Genomic DNA, 27,946 nt, shown 5'->3' with positions numbered 1-27,946 from the left:
CGTGTGCGCGTGCGTACACAAGAGGCGCCCTCTTTTTCTTCTTCTTTTTTTCTTTTTGTGTAATTTTTCGTCCTGTGCTTTATAAATAATGCAACATTCATAAATTTCATATTTTATGTTGATCCAAGTCGATTAAATAATATTTTGACATAAGTGAACTTATTTTTATTTTGAGGACCACAAGATTTTGTGTTCTCTTATTTACACCGGTGGGGGCAAAAAAAAGTAAAAACTACCCTGATTAGGTGAGAGATGCTATATGATATTCCATGCTCCTTAAAATTTTGCAGTCCCTAAGAAAATCTTGTTTAAGTAAATCATATATATTATAAGTCTTGATTGGCATGAGTTTCATTTCACGCATTGAAAAATTTTCTCCATTGAGGCAAACCAAAAAAAAAAAATTTACTCAAGAAAATAGCAAAAGAAAAACACTAAGTTTAATCGGCAAATAAATAAATAAATAAAATCTAGAAGGATGGTTTGGTGGATATCTATTAGTAGTTTTGTACGACACCAAGTTCAGATATTTTGGGCCAAAAAACAAAAAGAGTCCAGATATATATTTTATTTTTATTAAAAAAATATACTGTCTATTTTTGTTCTTATGATTAAAGACTATTCAGATTTTTTTTTTTTTTTACGAAAGACTTTGCTCCAAGCCAGAGGACTTTGGAAATCAATCAAGTAAACGCCCAAATAAAATTAGATTTCTTCTCTTGGAAGGTGCGATTAAATGCAATCCCCGCTATTGAAAATCTATGCAGTTGATAAATGTTTTTGAATGTATTTTCCAACTTGAGGTCTCATGCACATGAAGAAATTAAAATTATACTACTTACCAATAATAATTGAGTCTGATAAAAAAGATTAACTCTTTATAACAAGACCGATCACTATTCAATTTTTTTATTAAAAATATGTTTATAATTAATTCCCCACAAATTGCTTTTAACATGAGGACAATAAAAAAATTATACCATTCATTTATGAACAGGGATGTGATTCCTTTTTTTTTTGTTTATAAATTATATACAATACTTCCTTTAAACCTATTTATAATATAAAGAAAAAAAAATTTTTTCAATTCTATTTATAAAGCAGAGATAAATTTTTTTTAATTTTTTATAAATCATATTATTAATTTTTATCAAAAATTTCCTCTCTTACCCTACATAAAATATTAGGGAGAGAAAATATATTATTAAAATATATATTTAATAGATAAAAGTAACTTATTAAAAACAGAGTTAATAAATTTTGAATTTTTTTTAATATTAGTGAAATATATTAAAAATAATTTGTAAATGAGATTAAAGAAGTATATTACTGTAGAGTACAGATAGGGAGGGTCGGTTTTCCTTCTTTGCTAAATGCTCTACGGTAATGGCTTGAGGCGTTAAGCTGACTTGGACCAAAAATAAAAATAATAATGAAAATAAAAAAGAGAACGTAGTGCCAAGCCCTAACCGGAAGCGCGAAGGAAGAAGGCGCCTTCTTCCGCTCATTATCTGTCTCTGATCTTCCAAAGCGCTGTGAACATTGATCACAAAGGTAAAAGGAATTAGGGTTAACGGATATGGCAGCCGAGAAGAGAGAATTAGAGATCAGCAACAAGACTTCCTATGCTAACTCCAACAACACCGACCCCGAGCAAATCATAGATTCTTCGCCTCCTTTGGCTTCCGATGGCAACGATACTGTTGATAAGGAGGCTGAAGAACGACAGGCCCGTGACCTCAAAGCCGGTCTTCATCCCCTGAAGGTTTCTCCCCCTATTTTCTGTTTAAATGACTGTTTGTGTTATTATCCTCTCTGGATCTTGGCAATCATAAACGGTCCAAGGCCAGCTGCACTTGAATATTTGTTTTTATTGTTGATTATTTTTTTGGATAATTTTGAGTCGAGAGAACATTGCTGAGCGGTTTTTGTGACCAGCATTTTCATTTTCATTTTTGAGCTCAATTTATGTTTATTTCAATTATATCCTGAACTTGGGAGTTGGGACTTTCTATTTGATTCGAAAGCAAAATAATTACTCTTTACATGAGAGGATGCATTGCTGATGTTCTCTAATTTCCTTCGAACTCAAAGGCTTTTGCGCAATTTGACCGAACCATTTATTGATTTTGTGTCGGTAATGTCTTTGAGCAGCACAAGTTTGTATTTTGGTATACCCGCCGAACACCTGGAGTTCGAAATCAGACATCATACGAAGACAACATAAAGAGAATTGTTGAGTTCAGTACGGTAAGATCCTTTCGCTTGCAAGAGTCAAACTACGCGAATTGAAATACTTGCCTCATTGCAAGTTTTCATTCGTCGGCGCTTTCCTGATTCTTTATTGTTGCATATTAATAGGTTGAAGGTTTTTGGGTTTGCTATTGCCATCTAGCTCGCCCTTCCTCCTTGCCAATTCCAACAGATTTGCATCTTTTTAAGGAAGGAATTCGCCCTCTGTGGGAGGTAGTAGGCATTCAAAATCCTGACCTTGGAGTTTTTTCCCCCTGATTGATTGGAATTTGGAAATGTCTGAGCTGTTCTGATATTTTCAACATTATAACAGTTTTAATTTGCAATGACATGCTGGGTTATTTTTTCTTTTCAGGACCCTGCTAATTGTAATGGTGGTAAGTGGATCATACGATTCAAAAAGGTTGTCTCAGGCCGTTTTTGGGAGGACTTGGTAAATCAAATTATTTATGTATTTTAAGTCTTTTTCTCTCTATCTTTTTCCTGCGGAACGTCTGACTGCCTTTTTTTTCCCCCCAGATAAATATAATGTCTTGTCAACTTGGTGAACAGTTCATTACTAATAATGATTAGTTAATGCCAGCATTTAAAATAATTTAAAGTGGTTATTGAAATTTGCTGTTACATCATTCTTGTATTTTAATTGGTTTATGGATTTCAATATGTCTTATTTTCACCATTGCTGGAGGTGAAGACGTTTCCTTGTTTATTTGTGTTGTGAAAATTGTCTCTTGGTTTCCCTATTCATGTTCCTCTAGTTGTAGTCAAACGTGTCTGCATTAGGGTTATGTGGGCTTCTCATTGGACCAATAGGTCCCAAGTTTCTTGCATGGATTCTTGTGCGATCGTTAGGTGGTTATCTAATCATTCCTGATTTGACCAAAAGGGAAAAAAAATTCACATGAAAAATGCTAATTTCACATGAAGATATCTCAATCTTCTGTTGCTTGCAACATAGATTTAGAAAAAGACAACCGAGAACATTTAAACCTACTTACAGAACCAACAAATGTTAAGTCTCATTGAAGGGGTTAGTTCCTTATAATATGGTGAGCCAAAGTCCAAGTCTCCATTGAGAGAAGTATTTATATTTAATGTTCAATCGTGTCTTGAATAAAATGGCTTCCAATAGGAGGAGATATGTGCACAACCAAAAAGAAAGAGCCTGCTTACATTTTTTTACATGGATTTTGAGTCTGGCCTCAACTGCAATATGAGAGTAAATCTGTACCAGCTAATGAGCGTATTGGGACTTACTGTAGAATTAATCATACATTCTTAACCTTTTGGAAACACCAGGGCATGATGCTGATTGGTTTGGTTGCCTATGTATCCTCTGGCTTCTTGGAGAAACATTGTAGGAGTATGTAATAGATCTCAAGTCTCCGAAAAGATTTTTAAAAACGAGTTGGAAAGAGTGTTGCGTGGGGTTAGCTCTTTCTCATGTGGCAGAAAAGTTCTTTAAATATTTTGGTTTGGTGGTTGACTGTTTAGAATACAACTGGCTCGTTTGATTAATAACTCTTGTTTAACTATTTTATTATTAGAAGTTAGAGACGGAGAGGCTTTTAAAATGTGCCTGATTGAACAATGTTTATTCTGTGAATTTTACTGTAAATATATATATATATATATATATGTACGAGAGCATTTCAGTCAATAAGATTCTACATATGTGGTTGAATAAATTCTTGATTCTGTTTATTCGAATTCTTGCTTTCAAAGTTGTCCCCGTCAAATGCCTTTTAATTTTATATATGATGGCCAGTTATAGACAGACCTAATCACACCAGAAGTCTCTCTTGCTCAGTTATATGTCAATCATGTTCTGTCCTCATTTATTATCATTAAGAGTTCATCTTCTGGCTTCATAACAACAAAATACTGTCGTCTAGGGATGAAATTGGTTACTGGAAATTTTGAGACATACTTGACCGTGCAGGTTCTTGCCTTAGTTGGTGACCAACTCGATTATGGAGATAACATATGTGGTGCAGTACTAAGCATTCGTTTCAATGAGGATATATTGAGTGTCTGGAACCGCAACGCATCTGATCATCAGGTTAGCATTATCACTGGTTCTCCGTGTCTGTTTGCACGTGCATGCGAAATGACTCGATTTTATTTATAATATTCTTAATTTTCTCAATCTAGGCCGTGATGGCTCTGAGGGATTCAATTAAACGTCACTTAAAGCTTCCCCATAACTATGTCATGGAATACAAGCCCCATGATGCCTCTCTGCGAGACAATTCATCCTACAGAAACACCTGGTTGAGAGGATAGAGCTACCTTAATTTCACTCTTACATTGGCTTCTGGGCACCGACACTGACGCATCAACCAATGATCTTGTTAATTATTGTCTACCTTGCACTGATTATCATGCTGGGTGTGTCGTGGCTAGTGTTCAGTTTGAAATCAACAATAGGACCGTTGTATTGCAATATTTTTGTGTCTTGTCTCTCGGTTAGTTGCAGTGTTTCGTATCTAGTTTTGGATGAAGAGCTTCAGTCCGCTGTAAATAAAGTTGCACACGCTATTCTTCTAAGGAAAGTGTTATTTCAGCTCGCTGAGGGATCGGAGCATGGTGTTAAAGCTAGATAAAATTTGCATGCCATTCAACCTCAACCCTTGAGGTGAAGTATTATTACAATATGACATGCCTACGATCAGATGACGACCACTGTTCCTAGCATTAATCTTGCGGATTTGTATTAGTTAGATATACTCACCTTATTTCACTAGTTGGTCAGAAAAAATTGGCATACTTGATTGTGTAACTAAGGCTTTTACTAAGGATGAAACTTGCGCTGAGTTATATCTTTTAGGGATATGTTCACTATCAATTTACAACACAGTAATTTTTTCATATAAAAATGGTAACCCTATTACAGAAGACCCAATCAAAAGCATATAATGGGGATAACACAATGTTCTTCCATCAGGTTGAAAATCTCCAACATGCATCGAAGAGAGCATGCTTCTAAGTTCTAACGGTCATCGCACAAGCTCAGAAAGTAGTAACGAAGTGGTAGCATGACCACTACTGACGAGAAAACTAATGGCCAATGTTTGCGTATATAGCATTTATGGATCGTCAACTATCTGCAGCCGAGGCATCTTAAAGACTTAACAGATGATTGGAGGCCAATGATACCTGCTCCACAATTTACTATGGTCAGCCTTCAACCAACACGCGGAGTACACTGGAGACATTATTAAACCAAACCAAACCTCGCACAGATATGGTAAATTCTTCCGTTTTGATGTCCCCTAATTCAAAGGCTAAAATTGATGTGCCGTAAAGTTGAAAACCCCATGTAATTTTTCAAATAAAACTATGATTCGAAGAACGTATAATTTGTTAGATTAAAAACAGTATTAAATAAACAGTAATTCATTTAATAATAAATAAATATTGAAAGAGAATCTTGTTTTTATATAGGTTTTGAATTTTTATTAAATGGCTAGTTAATAAAGAGATTAAGAAAAAGGAAAAATGACAAAATTTTCCCAAAAATGGAGAAGCAATGTTTGGTTTAGTTTAAAGCAAAAATGATTGGTTTTTGTGTGTTTCATTGCACAGAAGAGAAGTATTACCGCATCCTACTCTTGCACCAGCATTACCAGTGGTCTTGCTTAGTTCATGGCCACCTGTTTCAACAAAAGATACGCAAAATCAACAGTTTCATAAGCAGTTCAGCCAGGTCTTAAAAAAAAAAAAAAAAAACCAGTGGCAAGCACATTAAACCAAGTGGAAAATTTAAGACAGTCTGAAAATAGGTACATGACACTAGGTACTACTCATTAGAATTTAGATATGGTATTAGAGCAGTACTAGATTTATCCCTAGTTTCGTAAGTATTTATTATTAGGTTCTCGAATAAAATCTATCACATGGAAGAATTTTTTATAGACCCATTCATTTGATACCGACCTAAAGCCATTATTTGTCATGAAGTTATTGAGAAACTTGGTGGCAAACACCTAAAAGTTGCGCCTGCGTTTCTTTATTTGGTGGAATGAATAGCAGAGAATTGATCAAATGTGCTTCACAACCTTGTACCTTAATGAAAAGTAAATACTAATAGGTCAATTTGAGGGAAAACACATGGTAAATTGGACTTCTGTCTTAACCTGAAATGCTGAAATATAATTGAGCATGTAGATTATTTTTAACCCGAGTAATACATGCACAAAATATTCGCTCTTCGCAGGGAAAAAGAATTCGATTCACACTAGATGGCAATCAACATATGCCTTCCCAGAGAATAAACTACACGGCCATTTAATTTCCAGCTCCCCTTGACCGTATATCAAGTAATGATTGCCATGCTTTTACTTGAATATCAAGTGTCACTGTCTAGAGAAGCACTGTACACTCCAACTATTGATAAAAATTCAACTTTTGGCTTTGCTTTTAAAAGGCCTACACTCGTTCGCCTTCATCACATCCTAGGCGTGATTTTGAAGCTTTGTTTGACCTTTTAGGTGCAAATATGTGCAGTTACCACATTCATTTCAATTATCATAGCTGCAAAATGGACATATCTCGATATCCGCAACTTCATTCTGAAGTCACTTCAGGTAACAACCTCGCGAGTATAGTTTAAACACATTTTCTGCATAGGATCTGCATTAGAAACAATATTTGGGTAGCAATATCCAACCATATATGTCAGTGATTAGTTTTCAACCATTAGAATTTAGAAATAGAAATATACTATCACAAGTAAATTATATTTTCCAATATGGAATGTCAACTTCAGCTGGAAAAACGTGTGCCATGCATTCATAATGAAGCATTCAGGTTGAGACATGAGAAGAGATTCATATTGTGTCTAAGTTAAACAGCTACTCTATTCGTATGTATGATATGCATAGGTAACCAATGAACGAGTATGCTTCATAAGCAAAGGCTTTTGTCATTGTAGCAGTAACAGGATTAAAAATGGGCCTTAAATACGAGGAAGAAAAGGAAAACAGCCAAGAAATATGCAACATGGAATGTAATGGAACAGAACCAGTCAGGAATAGTGATTCTTATTTTAATGTTCTCATGTAAAACTTTTAAGGGTAGTCAGGACAATGTGCTTAAATAGATAACCAACTTCAGCACCTTATATCGTAAAATGATATAACTAGGAAAAGTAAAAAAATTGACATTGATGGAGCGAATTTGGAGCCAAATTTCAGATTCTTACCTCTGCCAAGATCGTCAGGATCAGCATGCACAACAACTGCCCTTCCAAGTATGGAATGAACCCCACTTAGTGGTATCTGCAGGTTGAAAGGGAAAAGGGCCATGTTAAAGCACTTTCCCAATTAAAGTGAAATATAAATTTCACTAACACAGTATGAACCAAATGATCAGTACAACAGGGGCGAGTGTCTACCTGTCTGTCTGTGATTGAAACATTAGCAACCCCTACAAAAGATAATGAATACAATAAATTCCTCACAAAGAAAAGAATCAAGTAAGAGTATCAACATAAATGTGGAAAATAAAAATGGTAAATACCATCCATGCCTGCAACAATGTTACCCAAATCTCCAGCATGACGCTCATCATCTGTTCGCGCCCCATGGTCCTTCTTGAAGGGATTGAAATGAGGGCCTGCGATTCAGAGCAATTCATCACGGGAACTAATTCGCAAACATAAAGGATACTCCGCTAGAGAAGAGTGCGAATTCGTTATGACTCGATGAAATAAAATTCCGAACCAGTGGAATTGCAGCCATTAGTGGTGTCACCGAGGGCGTGAATATGGAATCCGTGAGGGCCAGGGGACAACCCAGTGATTCTCCCTTTTACATGAGTAGTTCCTGCAGAAATTTACTCAAAATTAGCTGAATTTCGGATTAAACAATCACAACAGCTTCAATAGAAAAAAGGAAACAAAAAATGTAGAGTAAAAGACCATCGGGGTGTTGCACAAACTGAAGAGCTCCTCTGATGCTGTTATCTCCGGCGATCAGAGCCACGGCTTTCACAGTCACCTTCGCAGCTTCCATGCCTCGCCTGCTTCGTTAATTTCGCTATCAGCTCATGTCTCCTTAACGTCCGTCCACAGAAATAAGGATACCAGCAAACTCGAGAAGCAACTCGTCCACCATCACAATTACGAGAGTAAAATATGCCCAACCTTCTGTTAATTTTTTGTTAAAACAGTCCCAAGTGGCCGTTTTTACATTTTTTTTTAATCTTTCGATGATTTCATGTATAGAATGTAAGTTTGTAGTTACAAGGTTAATCATTTAGATAACTTATACATCGGAGAAATTATATAATTTTTTGGGAGAAATAATTTAACAAAATACATATCTATTTTTAATATTAAAAATAATTTATATATTTTGATTGTTTGCAATTCATTCTTTAAATTTTAATTCCTTATAACTCAATTCTTATAATCTTAAGTAATTTTTAAACTTTAATTTTTCTAAACATTAGTTCGTAAATTTAAAAAAATAATTTCCTTTTTTATAATTTTATTTTTTAAAATATAATATTAATATTATAAATGCTTAAAATTACAAGGATTGAGTAGTGTCCTGTCAAAGTTCAACAATTGAATTTTAATTGAGTTAAAACTATATGAAAAGTAAGTAATTAGTTTTCACATTCAACAACAATATTCTTGTTTTAATTGTTTTCAATGATAATGCTTAATCAGGAGAGAAAAGGGGAATATGTAAAGTTATGGTGCGAACTTAATGATGAATCTGTATAATAAATCTACCTTTCAGCTGTAGACAGACATAAATATGAAGACTGAAGAGAGGAAATACACATTTGGTTGAGAAACCCAAAGACAAAAGCAGGGTCTCCATTTTTGAATATTTTCTGAAGAATAAAAAGAAGTAAAAGCATGGATAAACTATTCACCGAGTGCAGGAAATTAAATAATCTTTCAAGGGGTGGCAAATATGAAATATTAAGAAAGAACAGAAGGATCTGAATGCTAAACTTAAGATGTTGAATCTCATGAAGAAGACGAAATTGATCACACTTTTACGTTTGTCCCTTTTTCTGCACATGTGGTGTCTGGTTTTATATTGTTCCTAACTGTGCAGAATCAATGGCGTGCCAAGAAGGTTACAGACTTCCATAGATTATGGAATTTAGATTAGACATCATCAAAGGTTGTGCAGCAACAGGTAATGTTAACATAATAAAGAGAGGAAAAAAACATTAAATTCCTCTGATTTGTGGTTGTATTGGACATGAGGATTAGCCTGCCTTTTCATGAATATATTAGTGTTTATGCTGTATCCTATGATATCTCTTAAAATTGACCAATTCCCATAGACAGGTCCCCCATTTTGGGCTAAAATCTTGCAGCTAGTAGTTTTTTTTTTTTTTTCCTCGCGAGAACCAAGCCCTGCTTTAGGACATGTCATTATTGTTATTTAAAAAAAAATGATAGTTCAAGATGAACTATTTATTAGTATAATCTATGAATGGTCTTATCTGTTTATATATTTTATTATATATATTGGTCATGATTAAACATCTTGAAAACTAAACTTATTTCCAAGACCATAAAAGCAACTCACTACTCAGTATGTTCATTAAGTGATCTCTGTAAGGTCAGGAAATCAAGGTGTGAACATATGAAACATAACTAATTTTTTAAGAATAAACTTATGTTTGTGGTCCTTGAGATAAATTTTGATTTTCAAAGTCCATAAATATTGTTGATACAGGTTATGAGTCCTTAAGTGTTATTTTAATTTTTTTTTTTTCCACGCAATTGTATGCTTGTCGCTTGACTTGCCAACTCTTGGAACCGCTGTGGAATAACCCACACCTATCAATTTCAAGTCCTTTTTAACTCAAAGATGTTTGTTCCAAAAAAAAAAAGAAAAAACTCTAAGATGAATTCATTAGGAGAATGTATGTAGTTTGGTTGTTTTGTAGATATTTCTAAATATGGCTCAATGTAGCCTCCATGGGCCAAAGGGAAGAAAAGAAGGATAAGGATTCAGAAAGTACAACCATTTTTTTTTTTAAAAAAAGAGCTTTTGGGTCCACAAGGTAGATAAAAGTTACGTATTTGAAATATGAGCAACAAAACATATATCATCACAAATGATGAGTGACATAATCTTCAGTCCTTTTTACCAAAAAAAATAATAATAATAATAAGTTGGTCGCTTTTAAGATGGTCAATTCATAAGGGGTTGGCATATGTGATAACTACAAGCTGCCATAATCTATTTGGAGATTTAAAATGTGTGCGTAGCTAATCTAGACCATCAAAAGGCATGATACATGCGGATATAGTAAACCTAAATCCCAGAAGATCTGGAAGCACTCCTTTTGAGTTAGGATCATAACTCTTTTGGCTTCTTCACAGGCAAAATATTCTGATGGAACTGCCCGAAAACTGTAATTAGATTCGATAGTAACTTGTAAAGAAACTTTAACGCTCAAAATATCAAGTTTTCACCCAAACACATTCTTAAAAATCACAGATACAAAAGATACTTCAGGATTTACATTGGAGAATATTTCGGTACAGATATGAGAAAAACAAAGCACTCACAAATAGCTAATGCAACTCGCTTTCTGGCTAATATTTATGAAGCAGTGAGGCTAGCAAAACTCTATCTCAAGTCAAGATCCTGAACTCTTCCTGATTCATGAGTTTATTTATGAAAGATGGCGGATCATAATATTAATTTGGAGCATTCAAGATACATCAGAAAGATTGATTAAAGGTCACTAAGAGCTTTGAATTTAGCAGAACATTGACCATAAGGGTGGGAGATCCCAGAGAGATTCTTCATTAGAGTCCTGGACAGTCTCCATGTACTCGTGCACTCCATTAATTGCATAGAGAGAGGCTGATATTTGCCTTTCAAATTTCATCGTCTCAAATTCTGAAAGCTCTAACTCAACTGTACCAGCTGTATCAGCGATACCATCAGGCTTTGGCACGTCCAATACTTGAGCAAAAGGAAAAAGATCAACGAAAGGTCCAAGTGCCCATGAAGGATTAGATTGGGAACCTAGATCAAGACCTTCCCTGCAACTGCTCAAATCTGGTCTATAACCATCACCAAATAACTCTGTGTTCTGAATTTTCCCACTAGAAAGAGTGCTCTCACTTTTGTCACCATTGCTCAAGTCTGAGCTCCCAGTAGTACTTGTACTAGTAGAGCTAATGGCGCTGACTCTTGAGGAAGAAGCATCCACATCTTGTTCCTTGGTTCCTTTTCTGTTCTTAAGCAGATTTCGAATACGAGAAGCGAGAGGTGAATCTGTGGAGACACGGGTGATGAAGTTGGTGCGAGTGTTGGATCCTCGAAGAAGGCAGGCAGCTTCATCATAAGCCCTGGCTGCTTCTTCTGCAGTCTCAAATGTGCCAAGCCACATTCTTATCTTCTGGGTTGTGTCTTTGATCTCAGCCACCCATCTTCCAGAAGGTCTTTGTCTCACCCCTACAAATTTGTTTGTGCCATTGTTCTTGTTCCTTCCTTTGAATTTGCCTCCTCTGCTGATTGGAACAACTGCTGCTTTCTCATGCTGCTTTGGTTGCTGGAAGTGAATTTCCATGACAAGGTGTTCAACAGATGGTGTTTGAGGGATATAAGCAGAAACTAGTTCAGCTTTTAATGAGGTAGTAGAAGGCTATTCTTCATGCTGCTTGCTGCAAGTTGTGGGATTATATTATAAATGGATGAATAAAGTTGCCCCTCTTTCAAGTTTGCAAGTGGTATTAATATAACAGAAACACATCATCTTAAGATTCTTACATTTTTTTATGTCTTGCATGAAATAGACAAAATTAACCTTCAAATTCAGTTGCCTCCTTTACTGTAAACAGATCAGGCTAGAAGTTATTTACTGTCCCCTCTAGGCTTTGCTGTCTGAAACAGTCAAGATTCAGTTTAAAATGTATACCAAATATAAAATCCAATTGCATTGCTTTTCTTCTCTCAACAATTCAGCTTTGACAAGGCATTTTGGGAAAACTAATTGATACCGTCATATTTTAATGTCAAGCAGTTAACTATAAACATGTGTGTTAGTTAATTTCCACTCAAGTCATGACATTTTGTGATAGAAATTGAAGTTTCTTTTTTTAAAAAGGTACTGTTACCTAATCATCGATCTCATAACTTGAAACGCCATTAAAAATAATTTTTAGTCAATATCCAATATGAGAAATGATCCTTAGGCCATGCCAAAGAACATGGAATCACCAAACCACCTAGAAATCTCCAGAAGGAAGAGAGAGAGAGAGAGAGTAAGAACTTAGGATTTGAGAGGATTGATAAATATCCTATCTTTGTCTTATCTTCCTCCAATTTTTTCCCAGTCAAACAGTTGAAAGGAGAGAACTTGAAGGCATGAATGATAGCCACATGGAGGTCCCAAAACCATCCCCTCATATGTACCCTTAAACCAAGACACAAAACCATGCTTGAAATTGAGGTGGACCAAGCAAATGATCACTTGACCATTTCGTTTGTTATGTTCTGTTCATAGATTCTCCCTCACCAGCAAGCTTGTCCGTCTGAGTTTCTAATCGACTGAGAAAGACATTTAAGATATTTCAATTTGAGCGAATCATGCAACTTTCCTTGTCTCTAAGTTCTTATAGTGACAATTGAATAATTAATTATTGGGTGACCCTAAAATTCACAACGGATCCTATGTTAGACGTGAATGGAGATATGGGGAAAAGGACATTAGTGTTATCGTATTCTTTAAGTTGGCTATCTAACTTGGCATTGTTATCTTTCCAAATCTTTTAAAAATTTAAATTTATGCAAGTTAAAAATCATAATAATTAATTAGCAGATCGAGAGATTAGGATTTCATTGGTTACCATAATGTTACTGGTAAAAAAAAAAAATTGATTACCATAATGATAAGAAGATAAATTTGTCTGAACTTAACTATTTCAAAAAATATATATATAACGCTTAGTTTCTGATTAAAGATAAAAGAAATTGTATTTGTTTTATAATATGATGATCGATTTATTTCATGAGAAAATCTGATGATTGACACTTTTCTTCTCTTTGCTTTTTGGATACAGGATCTAGTTTTTAGTACTCAATAAAATAAGAGATATGAAGATGAATGATGTTTAATGCTTCAAGTTAACATTGAGTATTATTGAAATAAATCTTGATCCTAACGATCCTGCATGCGTCATATGATATATCAATGACGAACCAAAATCGAATCATTGAACTGAAAATTGTCAAGAGTACATGATTAACAATTTCGTTTTTAAGAAAATCTTTGCCGTACATTTACCTGCCTGCCTCCTGCCTACAAATTTGTAAATGAAGATATACGGGGATTTAGAGCTAGCTTCTTTTAAAATCATTTATTCTTTATAAAAGAAATTTTTTTGTGAGATTTTATGGTATTTGTTTAAATTTTTTAAAATAACCAGAATCTAAAAAATATATATTTTTGATTATTTTAAGAACCTACTTGAAGTAGTTTCTAAAAATAATCTAATGAGAGAAATGAGAGAGAATATTTTAAAATTACATGAAAATTTTATAAAGTTTTAAAATATTCAAATAATAAATTATTTTTATAAAACAGAAATCAATGAAAATATCATAAAATTTAAACATAACTAATTAATAATTATTTTTACTATTGTAACTGAACATAAAATAATATATGCTTTTTATAAAATCCCTACAAAATAAATTTACTTTTATAAAATCTCTTAACTATTTTAAAATAAATTAATTTTTAATCTTGAATAAATGAACCCTTAAATGCTGTTTCGATAGAAATTGACGGGGCAAAAAGTTGATCTAACCCTTTGCATATGATGGGAGTCTTATTTCATGTTTTAAATGTATTTTGTGTAAGCCCAGTCAACATATAAGAGTACACTCATAAAATTGTGAACTGGCCCTTTGCATCTCGTGAAACAACACTTTTCACTATTTTGAGTGAAAATCCATTTAAAAAAGGACAAATCTGCCGTCATGGGTTACTTCTCACCATGAATATGAGAATCTCGAACTTAGAGACTTGTACGATTGCCATCGAACCAAGTGATGTATATCGCAGAGGAGGACGTAGTTTGCGATGATTTGATTATAAACGGATAGAAAGCAAATGCAACAAATTTGATCGGAAACTGTCCTTTTTAAATATTATTTTGGGATATTAAAGGGAGTGGCCGCAATATTGGAATGCAAAGGGGCGGAAAGAGAAATCAGAAACCGTTATAAACAAGCTTATAAATACAAAATAATCAAATAAATAGTTTGTGACATCAAAGGGCAAATAAATTACCAAAACTGTTAAAAACTCACAAAAAGACACAAAATGCTACATGAGTGGCTGGGGTCACACCTTGTCCCACCATCCAGAGGCAGGATCAAGTTGTGAGTGGTGATTCCTTCTAGACAAAGGATTCCTTGCGAACAACACTTTGATGCTCACATTCTATACCAAGAATTTCAATTCCAATTCAACACCGCTCTGAGGGACAAACCATGCCTCAGAAGTTCCGGGAAGCATTACCAAAACCGGATTCGGCAATCAAAAAAGACGAACCAGAGAACCAGACAGAGCAGATTCTCAAAAGGACACTCCAATGCCAAAGGAACAACTTGACGCAGCAGCTTTCCTTCAATATGTCTTGTGAGAAGGGACCATCGCCAACACACCATAAAAAGACGACTAGGATGATAGGATGGACTGCAGTGCAAGTTGTTGCTGGGGCTGCAAGGATGACCAAGTTGAAGCGAGGGTAGAAGGCGGCAAAGTCTGCTGAAGCTGCCTCAACAGATTAATCATCCGACTTGCAGTTTGTTCAGTTGCCAAATCATTGCCCGCACATAAAACCTTTCCAACCATAAATGGAAACAAGTTTTAAAAACGGTAAAGGAAGTAGCGCCAACGTCTCACAGAAATAACTAGAGGCATGACCACAAAATCATAATGGATATACCTCAGCAAAAACAGCAACTATTTTGGGAAGATATTGATGGTTGGTACCTAAAAGTTCTTTATCTGACCTGTCAGACGCATAAAACATGCTCTGGATCAATTTCAAAAGGGGCAGCACATAAGGTAGATAGCATTCAGCCAACATGCTCCAGATCTGGATCGAAAATTTACCTTTCAACCATGGAACAGAGTTGGTCATGCACAACCTTGGCCTCAATCAAATCACCCTTTATAGGCAAACAATTTAGCCAGACAGGAACAAGCTGACACCAAACAAAAGGAAAAATGATAAAACCAATAAAACAGGCAAAGATATAATAAAATTTGAGGTTTCTGCAGATAAGCATTCAATAACATCACATCTAGAAATCAAACACAGAAGCAGAGGATATTTATGGTGAACTTCATTTCTACCAGGTAAGTACCCAGGGAAGCCACAAAAAAATTTTAGCAAAAGCCAAAAGATTACAGCCCCGCACATTTTTAGTACCCAACAAAAGCAAGTCAGAATCTTGATTCTAGAATGATTGATGTGGGGAATTTTTCAATAGCCAAAGCACTAATTCACAATTGAGAGTAAGTCAACAGGAACAGCACTTTGAAAGACAGTGAAGATAGGCAGCAGCTAAATGCTAAGTACCTGTGTGGCATTTATACTATCTCGGTGGAACTGGCATATTTTTCCAAAAGCTGAGACAGCATTGTCATATGCCATTACATTATCTGAATGAAGAGCATTTGGATGCCGCATCACAGCATCTAACCTTGAAAGTGCCTCTGCAATAGAAAAAGGTAAGTTTACCAAAGCAATACTCGAAGTTAAAAGGCAACATTAAAGTAGAATTAAGCAATTAACCTCCAACAAAGGGTTTGAAAACAGATCCACCAAACTCTGCACAAACACCAACCCCATAAACAGCTGCCTGAAAAGGGCATTCAATTTGGATGAATAAGAACCATCAAAATATACTGGAACTTTGTGTAAAATAGGAATCAATAGTCAAGTCAAAGGAAAAACCTGCCGAACATCTGCACACTCATCATTGCAAGCTTCAAGTAGGAATGGAAGGTAAAAATCATAATATCTGTTTCCGCATGAATTTTAAGGAATTAGAATAATTCAGAAATTCCAGGTTCGAAAAAGAAGATTATTCAAATGAAAGTTCATACAATTCAAATTTGAACAAAAAGAAAGGTGAAACTCTTACTTAAGAGCAGCTTCACGACAGTGCTCAGCAACATCATCAAATATACAAATGGCAATTCTCCTTTCCTCTGAGGTTTTATCTTTACCCTGTTTAGTGATGAGAAGTGAAAACATTGAGATAGAAACGTAAATAAAAAAAAATGCATTTGAAGAAAACTCAAGGTTTTTAGACCAAATGATTCTCCAAGACACTGACAACACATTGGCACTCTTAGCAAGTGATAGACAGATGCTACGAGTGATATTTGTATCCAATTTCAAAACGTTAGATCAATTAATTATCCATCACATCAAGTTACAATCCCATTGAAAATTTTGTAGTAATTGCTATCAAACAGATCCACGTAAGATAATTGTTGTCAAAAAACCATGGAAAATTGCAAACTAGCATATAAATAAAATGTTTAATATTATCCCCCTTTTGGACATTGGTATTGATTCATCAGGTTTTTTTTTTTTTCTAAGCACACTGTCTGAGTGACAGCTAAATAACCTTGGGGAAACAAGGGAATTGTAGTGAAGCATGCATAACATTTGAAAACTGGATTAACTGGTCACTAAATCCCAGCAAAGATGATAAACAAGACTGATGCTTTTTATATCAAGCAATTTTTTTCTTCAAGATTATATGGGATGATTGAACAAACAAGGGAACCAATGCATCAAACGGTAGAGAAAAGATAAGCAGGTATGAATTTTCAGCCAAACCAAAAGGCCTTGAGGAAATAATTCTAACAAATACCAAAGAAAGTAAAAGCCCAGAAAGGGGCAATAAACAAGACAACATTTGGCTCCTAAATAGTAAGGGGATGACTTTATTCCTAGAGAAAGAAAAATACAGTGACAGGGAGATGAAGGAACTAACCAACATAGGTGTTATATATGAGGAAAGCTCATCAAAGAAAGGCAAGAAAGATGCCTTGAATGTCTTTATCAAAGTTCCCAAGCAATCACCAACCTAGATCAGGCATAGAGTCAACAAAAGAATTAAGTCAGCATTCCATTAAAAAAATTTATATAATCAAACTGAAGTGGACAACACCTATAATCGAACATACTTGATCAAAAAGTTCTTCTTCTTGCTCATTTTCTTCCTTGAGGAATTCTCTTTCCTCTGCATCAAAGTCCTCTTCTTTGGCCCTCTCTGCCCTTTCATGTTTTCTGGATGAACTGGCAGTAATAACCTGTTTAATCTCATCAACAATGCTCCGCACATGCCGTTCCTCTAGAAGTGATGCAGAGACCTAAGAGAAGGAAATCCCGGCTGCGATAAGTTTAAGTTTGAGTAACAAAATGGGCAGGGAATTGATGAAGCCCCCAAGAATACACTAATCTTCAATCCATATAATTCCCCATACCCCAGAGTTAGAAATAAATAATACTATTAGAACTATATTCTTCTAAACATGATGACAGAGTTGCCTCCCATAATTTCCATCTATTCCTCCAGCATTTGCATTATCACTTGACAGCAGGTACAAGAGATTATATGTAATTAAAATCTATTAAAAAAAGGAACAGTACAAACAACCCATCCTGATAGATGGATGCTACTACAGACCTGTATGCATTCATTCAATGCATCCAACATGCTGGCAGAAATTTCTATCTCTGGCTCCTGGAAGGCAGCGAAAACACTTTTAGAAACACAAAATTAGGAATTGGAAATCGAAGACAATAAAAATCAGCAGGACAGTAACCTTGTGCAAGGCCTCCAACAAATTTGGTATTATGTAATCAGACAACTGTTTTATGTAAGTTTCATCACGGCCTTGTGATTGTCCCTTCTCCACAGCTAATTTTGCTGAACGCAAAAGTTCCGGCGTAGCTATGGGCAAAGCAGAAAGGTGAAATTAGTTTCAATAAGGACTGGCACCCAAAAATAAAATAAAGTAAAATAAAAAGCTCTCCAAGGCCAGTAAGATATGAATGTAATGAATTTAAGAAAAAACCTGAAACAGCTGCCTTTCTAACTTCTTCATGGAAATAAAATTTAAGAAGAGGGACCAATGTGAAAGCAACCTAGATGATTTGGCAAAGTTAGCATCAAGCTTAAATAAAGCTTGGCTTATAAAATTCCATAAAAAATAATTTCAAGTCAACCTGGTCAATCCAAGGAAAAAATCCTTCCTTCAATTCATCAGCATAGCAACATAGCATGTTGCAAGCTGTGGCTTTCTCCTCCAGGACACTGGTCTTAATGCCTATCCTTTTATCTCCAAGAGTAATTGTTTCAATACTGCAATTGCACAAGTGACTAAGTATCCAAAACAGTCGATATATTTCAACATATATCTAGTCCACATCTCTTTGTTTTTCAGATCGAAAAATCATTACTCTTTCTATTTCAATAAGCACAACGTCATGTTCTGCTTATTATGATCTCTTTTCCCCATTTTTTCTCTCCTTTTCCTTTTCATAAGATCTCAACTTTAGCTTTCCTAAGGCCCTCTACAAGCTTCTGCAAACTAAGGCTTAAAATTACCCAGGGCCCTATAGGTTCTCCCTCACAAAAAATGCATGCATGCAGGGGAAAATATGAGATCTAGGACATTTGAGTCTTTGCAATGATAGTATCATGCAAATGAAGATTGAAAAAAGAAGAAACAGATAGACCCTTTCTTTTCAAAGGGCAGGCAAAAGAAAATCTCAAACAGGGGATTAAAATCCACAAGGGGAGACAAATAATAAAAATTTGGAAACGTCAACAAATCATAATCATAAGGGGAAACACTCATGTCAAATAGTTGATCCTGAATCCTCACACCAGAAGGAAAATAAACCTGTCATCGTCTTCATCAATTTCAGCATCAGAATCTGCTGATGTAATGGTGACATCAGGCTTAAGCTGCGCAGACTGGAGCAAAGGAGGCATGACAAAACTCATATATGGGAGGAAATCCTGCCCAAGGCACTTGCAAAGCCGTGCCCATGCCTGCAAAGATATTCAAACATGCAACATAATATTACACTTTATAAGTAAAAGATCTATGAATTTAACATCAAGAAATTGGCGACAACATACTTGTAGCATGTAACTTGCAGTTGGGTCATCAGTTTCCAGTTGAGATTGTTGCAGTGTCATTAAGATATCCATAACCTAGTAAGGAAAAAAAAAATGCAAGTCATGCATACCTTCAAGAGCTCCCTTAAGAAAATGAAGCAAAGAACAACAATTTATATACATCATTGGGTGAACTACTAAAAGACACTGCATCAACAATCATTCATACATGTAAGAATTAAAACAAGGATGGTATAGGAGAGCATTAACTTACAAAGAAAGTCATATAGCGTCAGTATAGCACATGAAAAGCTTAACAATTATTTTTAAAAAATATATATATTAAAACAGGAAGCATAGAAAATTATTAAGTTGGACATCAGAACTAAATAGCAATACTGAACAATTAATGTCACCTGCTTGGCATCTTCTCTGAACTTCTCCTTACCAACAGCCATTCCTACCAAACTAATGCACTCCATTGCTTTGGCACGAAGCATGCGATTAGATTTATCATTTGCATTCATCAAAATAGCTTTCAAGTAAGGCATCACGGCATCATAATATTTCTGAAACTGCTCCTGTAAATACAATTTTGATTACTTATGTATAATAAGCCATATTTTCATATCCAAGGGAAGATTGGCTACATAAAGAACCTGTGATGAATCAGCAACTGATGCCAAAGCTGTCAAAGCCCCTTCTTGAACCATTTGCTTCCCATTCTAGAAAGCATGCGAGATAGAGTAAAAACACAAAAACCATAAACCACATCATAAACTTGCAAAAAGCATGGCACTAACATAAACAATTTATTGCTTATAGAGTATGTTGGCAAAAATGGATCAACAAAGACGTCTAGTCATTATGGAAATGCATACTGAAATGAAAGCAACAAAAACAACAAACAACAAACCTAGGCTTGCTCTAGTCAATAATTAGCCAATATTAAACAGAATTGTAGATTCAATTGCATAGCCAAAAAAAAAAAAGGAAAGAAATAACGAGAACATATGAGGTGTTATACTTTCTAACTTGAGAAATATCAAATCAAGAAAATGCTATATTCTCCATAGTGATAACACCAACAAAATTCTACAATGGCAATGCAAGTCAGATGTGGCCGTTAGTCAGATACCTGTAAGACTACTAGAAGTTTGCTCACAATCCCATCCAAATAAGGTGCTAGGATTTCTGGGGTACAATTCTCAGTGAAATTTAGCACTGCAGAAGCAGCATGAGCCTGCAATATAGAAGTAGAAAATGGGAAGGGGGGGAATTGACATATTAGCAACTTAGTAATACAAAAAGGTCATCACAATACAATAACATTTAACACTCGTATTTAAATAGGAGACAATTAATCACTAATTGTAATTTATGAAACAAGGTAACAGGTTAGAACAAGAACTTTAATAGAGCATTATGGAACCGAGGTAAAATAAATCAAAATTTATTAAAGCATAAACCACTACGGGAAAAAAAAAACAAAAACAAAAAGGATTGACAATGTGGGAAAACCAGGAGAGCTCAATCAAGATGCTTAATAGGATTGACAAACTAATGAATAAAGCTTTAGAGATGAGGACCAGCAAAGTTTCCATTAACTGGAGATTAAAGAATAAAACGAGAAGTAGAGAACGGCTAGAGATTAATTCGATCAATATCAATCAATGCAAACAAAACGGCTTGCCTCAAATTGGATTGGTAAAGTTTGATAAAGTATATCTCAACCCAATCTAAGGGCCAGCTCAGACCATCCAAGGGCTCATAATATGAACCACAAAAGTCTGGAAAGCAAGCTAGACTTAAGAAATTATTATTAGACCATATATTTGGCATTAGCAGAGGAGAATGCGAACCTGTACTCGGGGATTTTGAAAATCGTCCATGGCTCCAACTAATGCTGGCAGCACGACATGGTGATATTGAACCTGCAAGTCTGGCCCCAAGTCTGTGGACAACTGCCCAATTGCATTTATAGCTGCCCATCGTACACGAGGATGAACATCTTGAAATGAATTTAAAACCATTGACACTACCTGCTCCAGATTCTTGGTCATCACCTGCACCATGAGAGATGTGACACGAGAAATGTTAAAGAAAAGAAGAAGAAGAAGACGAGGGACTCTCTCCGTCAACTTGTAAATTTATACGCACACAAACCAAGGCAGAAAATGAAGCTTGAAAACAATATGAGGCCAAAAGCAATGAAAAACAGCATATATGAAACATCTGCAATTATTACAGTAAACACAAGCAGGCAAGACAAGAATCTTAATACTAAAGATAATTCACATTTAAATGCCAAACAAGCTTACCTTTGAACAACCCTCCGCAATTTGTGCAAATGCGATGAGGGCAGCGTGATGCTTTTTCCAGTCAGGAGCAGCTAAGAAAGTGGGCAACAACTCGGAAGCAACCGGTACTATTGTATTCCCCCCAAAGAAATTGATAGTCTATCCAAGCACTCCTGTCCAAAACCATAATTACTAGTCTCGCCCGCATCCTCATCCTCTGTCTCTGCACTATGCCATGCAGGATCATCCTCGACATCCAACAACATATTCATTAATATGGCAAACAATCTTTGTATAAACTGTGGAAACTTTCTCATCATTCCAGGGGCACGCTCCCTGGCTTCGGATAGGGTGATCACAAACTCAATGGCCAAATGCCTTGTCCCTTCCTCCAGGGATTCTGCCTCTGCAATCTGTAACATTGAAGCAACCACGTCCACTATTTGCCTTCTCAAAAACCTTGGCTCGGTTCCGGCCAGTTCAATTAACAACTCGAGGGCTTCTTGAGCAGTGGCTTCCTGGCCACAATTCAAGGCTTCTGTCAAGGTTCGCATCATGAGTGGCAACAAATCCTGGAACCTGTCCCTATCAGAAGGGTTTGACAAACACTGAATAAAATTAATGCTGGCACCCAAAGCGGCAATTCTGACATCGGAACTCTTGGATGACGTTAAACACTGGAAAAACACCGTGTGCAGTGTGGTCAATTGGGGAACTAGGGTTTCGCCAATATAATGAGCCAATTGAGCAAAAATCAACAAAGCTGCTTCCTGCAGTTTAAGATTATCCGACGTGACACACTGAAACATGAAGGGTAAGAGCTCCGGCCAGCCGCCATCGGGCAAAATAACAGAGGCAAGCTCTGAGATCGTATCGCAAAGTTTCTTAGTAATAGATTTGACATCCTCGGTCTGAAGGGAATTCAAAAGGACCAACTTGAGTGAGGACTGAGTAGAAGGGGCGAGTTGGGGCCAGAGGTTAGCGTCCTGGCGGGTAAGTTGTCTGCGAAGCAAAATTGAGGACATGGTCCGAGCCTCGGGGTGAGGAGAAGATTGGAGGAGATGAGCGAGCTTGAGAAAGAGGGCATCGGGATGAGTCTGAAGGCAGAGGTTGAAGAGGGACTCGGCCTGAGAGCGTTGATCATTGGTGGATGAGAGAAGATTGGAGATTAGGGATTCGAAGTGAGAGGAATCGGCGCCAAGAACAAGAGCGAGTTGGTGCTGAGTGGGATCGGCGGCCATGGATAAGAGTTAGGGCTTCGTTTTGCCGCTTGCAGCGTTTGGAATTGGAAGCCTCCGAATCCGAATTGAGGAGGGAAGACTCGGGAGGGTTAGTTTTTTCGGCAGGAATTTAAATGGCGGGCAGATCCTTTTTCTTTTACCGTTTTTTTTTTTAACGAAAAAAAGGAGAAAGTGAATGACGGGCTTGTTAAATATCATGCAGAGGCGCAAGGCCTCTTGTTACCAGCGACGTTGAGTCTACGCCGACTTGCTTATCGGGGTGAGGATTCTCTGTTCTTTGCTCTCTATTCTCTTCCCGTCCTCGTTCTTTTATAATCATTAGAATAGAATTAAAATTAATATCTTAAAAGAAAATATCTATCCATTACCCTTGATATATCAAATAAAATATATTTTATTATTAACAAAGTCTATTCTCTATACTCACTATAAAAAAAAAGAATTAATATTTTGAGGGGTTTGAATTTAATCTTCTGTAAAATATATCCTTTTATTTAATTTTTATTGCAATTTTAAGCTATTCAGATTAAATTTTAGCATTTTAAATTTGATTTTTTATTTTTTATTTTCATTTAACATTTTAATAATAGTTTTATAAGAGATTAAATTTGAATAATCCGAATCTTGATGTCATAATTAGAGAAAAGGAAAAGGAACTAAGCAAAAGTGATGGAAAGGAAAGATGAGAGAGTCCCCTTTCCTATCTTACACCTGTCCTGTTTTAATGGGAAGATTTATTGGGATTTATAACCATCTGAATCAAATCAAGTGCAAGATTGTTTTACATGACAAACTTTATCACTAAATATTTAATGTGATTGCATTATCAATTCGCATTTAAAGCATTTAGTTAAACTAATTCAACATCTTTAACAATTAACCTTAGCACGGTTGTTATTTGTTTCATTTAGACCTCTCCAATCGAAATTATCCAAGATGAAAATAAGGCAGGCTTCAACTAAATGAACTAACCCTGCATTATAGGCCTGAAATCTCACTCCATGAATTTTTTTGCAAGGCTCAGACGTGAACTTTTTATAAGTCTATATTTGAACGCTCATTAATAAAAAAAAATGAATTTTTAAATGCTTTGGTATTAAATGAGTGATTTTTATATAATTTGATATAAGCAATTATTAAAAATAACTTTTAACAATGAATATAGAAAGAACAAAAGAATTAAATTGTATATATTTCGATGGGTGTGCAATCTGTTTTAGAACAAAAGAATTATAATTGATTATTATAATGCATTATGTATATTGAAATTGGTTTTAATTATACAAATTATTATAAAGGATATTCGTTTTTTAAATTAAATTATTAATAAAGTTATAGTTAATATTATTAAATTTGTTAAACTTTATTTAAGAAATAAAATATATTATTTGATATTAAAATTGAATCTATAAGCATCCTTTCAATGCTTGTTTCAAAAACATGATTTTGATTTAATAATCAATTATCAAATTAATTAGCTGTTTGGGTAATTTTTCTGAAAATTGATATTTGACCTCAATAATCACTTTTTTTTTGTGTGTCAATCCCAACAGGCAGATTATCTCAGTTAAATTTATTCAGTGAAAATAAAATAATTCACAATAATTTACTTGAATAAAAATAAATTTAAGTACCTTGCTTAACAGTGAGAATGTTTGCTTATGGAATCTAATTTTATCATAAAATGTAAGTGTCACGGCACTTGAATAAATGATAGTAGTCGATTGTAGTCTTCTTTCAGTACTATATTATTTTTTTTTTGGCCAATAGTAGTATATTAGTTATTACGATCATCTTTTTGTGAAAATTCAATGACCTTATTTTTCATAAGGAGGAGGACTTTTTATGTACGAAATTTCTCAAATTTTAAAGAAATATTCTGAATTTTGAAATTTGTTAATAATTTCATTCACATAGTTCTTCACTTTAAACCATTTTTTAACAACAGTACAAAATCATTCTCAAATTGAAGATATCCTATTTTTTGTTATTAATTAATTATCCCTTTGTTCAAAGTGTACCATTTCTTTCATAGAAAAACGTGGATTAAAAGATTAAGAATTCATTTAAAACTGCGATTAATATAATTTTCTGCATTTTTATATTGTATGTATTGATTAAATAAGGACACCCTTTTTTCTTACAAGCAGGGGATTGGTTCCAACTTCCAAGTGATAACCTGATTTTAATTTTAAGTAATGTGTCTGCGTGTTTTTTCAAAAAAAAAAAACCAGAGAAAATATTCGTTTCTAACAAAATATACAAACAATCATTTTCCTGGAAACAAACGACGACGACGACGACAAACAAAACAGACAAAATTCAGAGACCATTTTCCTGGAAACGAACAACCATCAACTCGTTTCTTTCTCCAGCTGAGAAAATAAATAAATAAACAACGACGGCGACAATTATGATAAAAATCCGCCATTTATTCAACAGAAGACTGGTCAATTGAGGGTCATATTCAATCAGACACTATATAGAACAGATATTTTTTAACCATGTTTCATGAAATATCATCTTCTTTTGCCCTCAATTACTCCATCTAATCCAGTATCTAACATCTAATAATTTAATTTAACATTTAACATGCACTGAATCATGTATGAGAAGCTATTTAAATCTTTTACCAGGAAAGGTTGCGCTACAAAGTAATTGTCATTAATCACGGTAGGTTAACTATTTTCTCTCCGCAGAAGTCCTGGTGTAATCAAAATTAGGGGGCTAATAAGTTGCTTTTAGGGAAAATCACATAGGGGTCCCGCAGATGAATTTTTATTATCAAAAAATCCAATGAAATGCAAAACTAATTATGGGGTCCCATAGGCTTTAATTGCAAATTAATCTTGGGGGTGCATTTTTAAAAATAAAAAATCTTGGAAAAACACACAAAAAAATGGAGGATTGCAAATAAATTGAAAGACTGAACTGAAGCAAGAGCTCTAGTGGTCTTTCACATAATCTCCTGCTTTGCTCTTATGTGCTTTCATAGTATTACTCAGTCCAAGGTTCACGAGAGGGTGGTTTCCATGCTAGAGCCATTTTGTGGTGCCTGATTTACCCCGCAGAATCGAACCCACCAAGGCCCAACTACCCGAACCAACGATCCCAAATCAAGGACCTCTGGCTCTAGATCATTTCAAAAAAGCTAAACTCTCAGCGCAGGGGATCCTGATGAATAGGTACAAGGAGTTGGAGGAACTGTATGTGAAAGGTTACAAGAAAGTGGTGGAAAAGTTTGATGTATGTACCCACTTTCTCTATTTGCTAGATTAATTATTAATCTCCAATAGATCTGGGATAAGTGATCATAGAAGTCCATAAATGAGGACTCTGACTAGTTGAAATTTCTTAATTCCCATGAGCCTTGTTCCATTATTTATGTTTGCAAATCAACGAAGAATTCGTCTCCGGCGCCGTCGCTAGAACAAGGACTTGATGTGGTCAGCAATGTTAGTGTCCATCACCACGGTTGGAAACACACGATGGGAAGAGTTTAAAAAAAAAAAGAAAAAAAAAAAAGAAATAGGGGGAGTTTGGTAAATGCAACCCATAACTTATTTATAATCAAAGTCCATGAGATCTCAAAGTTATTATTACATTTCATGGGACTTTTTTGGTAATTAGAATTAATCTATAGGACCTCTATGTAATTTTCCCTTGTTTTTATCAAACATTTTGACTTATTATTTATTTTTCATTTTTTATCAGAAAGACGTGAAAAATTAAAGTTTAAATTTTTATTAGAAAAGGTGTTTATATTTGGGGTAAAAGGTGTAAATCTGCTCCAAAAGTATTGTACGAGGGTCATCAATATCTTAAAATAATGGAGAGTGCAATTTTACCCCCAATCTTCCAAAAGAAAAGTAATTTTGCTTGATTTTGACAAACTCAAATGATTGATTGTTGACTGACCTAACTATGCTTATGTGGCATTTATCTCAATTTTTTTTTTGTTTTGCTTTGGTGGCAATGCCTATGTGGCATCCAAACTTAGAAGCTCTTGCAAAAGCTCGAGAAGAACATTAAGCAAAAAAGAATATTAACAATATCATTGGTTGGAAGTAATAATAGATTCAAGCCCAAATCAAAAGGTTTAATCCACCAATTTACATACATAAGCTCACCTGAAAATAGATTTAGAGTCCAAACCACACTTTTTGATCCCTTCAAATGCTTCAATCCCTCTCCCAATTTGGGTCAAATCCTGGAGAATCACTCTAACGATGTGAGCTTTATTGTGTATTAGGATAAGAGTTTCATGAATGACTATTCTAAAGGAAAGAATACAATATTTTGATGAATGATTTTTGGTGATGCCATTCCTGACATCAAATATAAAATACCCAAGAGGTCATTTCTTCTACCATCTATCATTTCCAAATCTAGTGCCTTCGGTAATTTCTCTTCCCACATCCTTCTTGCTTGGAGCTTTTTTTTTCTACCATCCTTGTCGATCCTGTTATTCTACTCACTTTCTTCTTGCTCTAGCTCTACCTCACCTCTAACTATCAAATATGTCAAGAAAACCCTCAAGCTAGCAAAACCCCTATCATTTCAAGGGAAATCTAGGAGGTCGCGCACCTTCTTGCACCCAATCAACACCTAGTCCCTGAGATCCAAGTGGATGTCAAGAAGCGAAGCTTCAGTTATGGTTGGAGCAAAAAAATAATGGTAATGACATGATAAAATCCAATGAGTGAGGTCATTAGCCTAAGAGGTGAACTAATGGAGTGAGGTGAGGTGAGGTCATTTGCTTGAGGGAGGATGACGATTTGAGGTGGAGTGGAATCAGTCCCAAGAGTGATAGACAAGGGTCAACGACTCAAGGAGCTTTCTCTAGAGAATTTTTTTATGTTATAAATCTATGTTTTAACCAAAGGAAAAAATAATGTGGCAACGGGTTTGACTTTATCAAGTTAAAATAATCCATCTCATGACCAACCATTTGATTCTATCAAAATCAAGCGACATTACTCTATTT

The 27,946-nt window shown here is 35.1% G+C and overlaps 3 protein-coding genes and 1 pseudogene across 8 annotated transcripts; 1 reads left to right on the top strand and 3 right to left on the bottom strand.

Annotated features, from left to right (window-relative positions):
• The first annotated feature begins 1,426 nt into the window (after nt 1-1,426).
• On the top strand, nt 1,427-4,819 carry LOC129298798 (eukaryotic translation initiation factor NCBP-like). The gene is made up of 6 exons (XM_054937237.1): nt 1,427-1,765; nt 2,155-2,250; nt 2,362-2,466; nt 2,609-2,686; nt 4,196-4,315; nt 4,408-4,819. The coding sequence occupies exons 1-6, from the start codon at nt 1,580-1,582 to the stop codon at nt 4,537-4,539; spliced, it is 717 nt and encodes a 238-aa protein (XP_054793212.1). The 5' UTR covers nt 1,427-1,579; the 3' UTR covers nt 4,540-4,819.
• Nucleotides 4,820-5,027: 208 nt separating this feature from the next.
• Nucleotides 5,028-8,365, bottom strand: LOC129298799 (superoxide dismutase [Cu-Zn] 2-like). Of its 6 annotated transcripts, none has more exons than XM_054937239.1 (7): nt 8,177-8,365; nt 7,980-8,081; nt 7,786-7,872; nt 7,652-7,683; nt 7,460-7,535; nt 5,856-5,909; nt 5,028-5,412 (listed from the first exon to the last, which is right to left on the bottom strand). In XM_054937239.1, the coding sequence occupies exons 1-7, from the start codon at nt 8,268-8,270 to the stop codon at nt 5,357-5,359; spliced, it is 501 nt and encodes a 166-aa protein (XP_054793214.1). In that variant the 5' UTR covers nt 8,271-8,365; the 3' UTR covers nt 5,028-5,356. The 6 variants fall into 6 exon arrangements, with proteins under 6 accessions (XP_054793214.1, XP_054793213.1, XP_054793218.1 ...); XM_054937238.1 differs by having other exon boundaries at nt 7,777-7,872; nt 8,177-8,362; XM_054937243.1 differs by lacking the exons at nt 5,028-5,412; nt 5,856-5,909 and adding an exon at nt 6,293-6,877.
• A 2,351-nt stretch (nt 8,366-10,716) lies between these two features.
• LOC129298796 (ethylene-responsive transcription factor ERN1-like) lies at nt 10,717-11,909 on the bottom strand. Its single transcript, XM_054937236.1, has one exon. The coding sequence runs from the start codon at nt 11,818-11,820 to the stop codon at nt 11,002-11,004; it is 819 nt and encodes a 272-aa protein (XP_054793211.1). The 5' UTR covers nt 11,821-11,909; the 3' UTR covers nt 10,717-11,001.
• A 2,548-nt stretch (nt 11,910-14,457) lies between these two features.
• Nucleotides 14,458-23,200, bottom strand: LOC129298802 (uncharacterized; annotated as a pseudogene).
• Between the last annotated feature and the right edge of the window lie 4,746 nt (nt 23,201-27,946).

This window comes from Prosopis cineraria, unplaced genomic scaffold, assembly GCF_029017545.1.
Source record: "Prosopis cineraria cultivar Desert tree isolate PC_DT_omini unplaced genomic scaffold, ASM2901754v1 PC919, whole genome shotgun sequence".
NCBI lineage: Eukaryota > Viridiplantae > Streptophyta > Magnoliopsida > Fabales > Fabaceae > Prosopis > Prosopis cineraria.
This window is presented reverse-complemented; position numbering and strand designations above follow the sequence as displayed.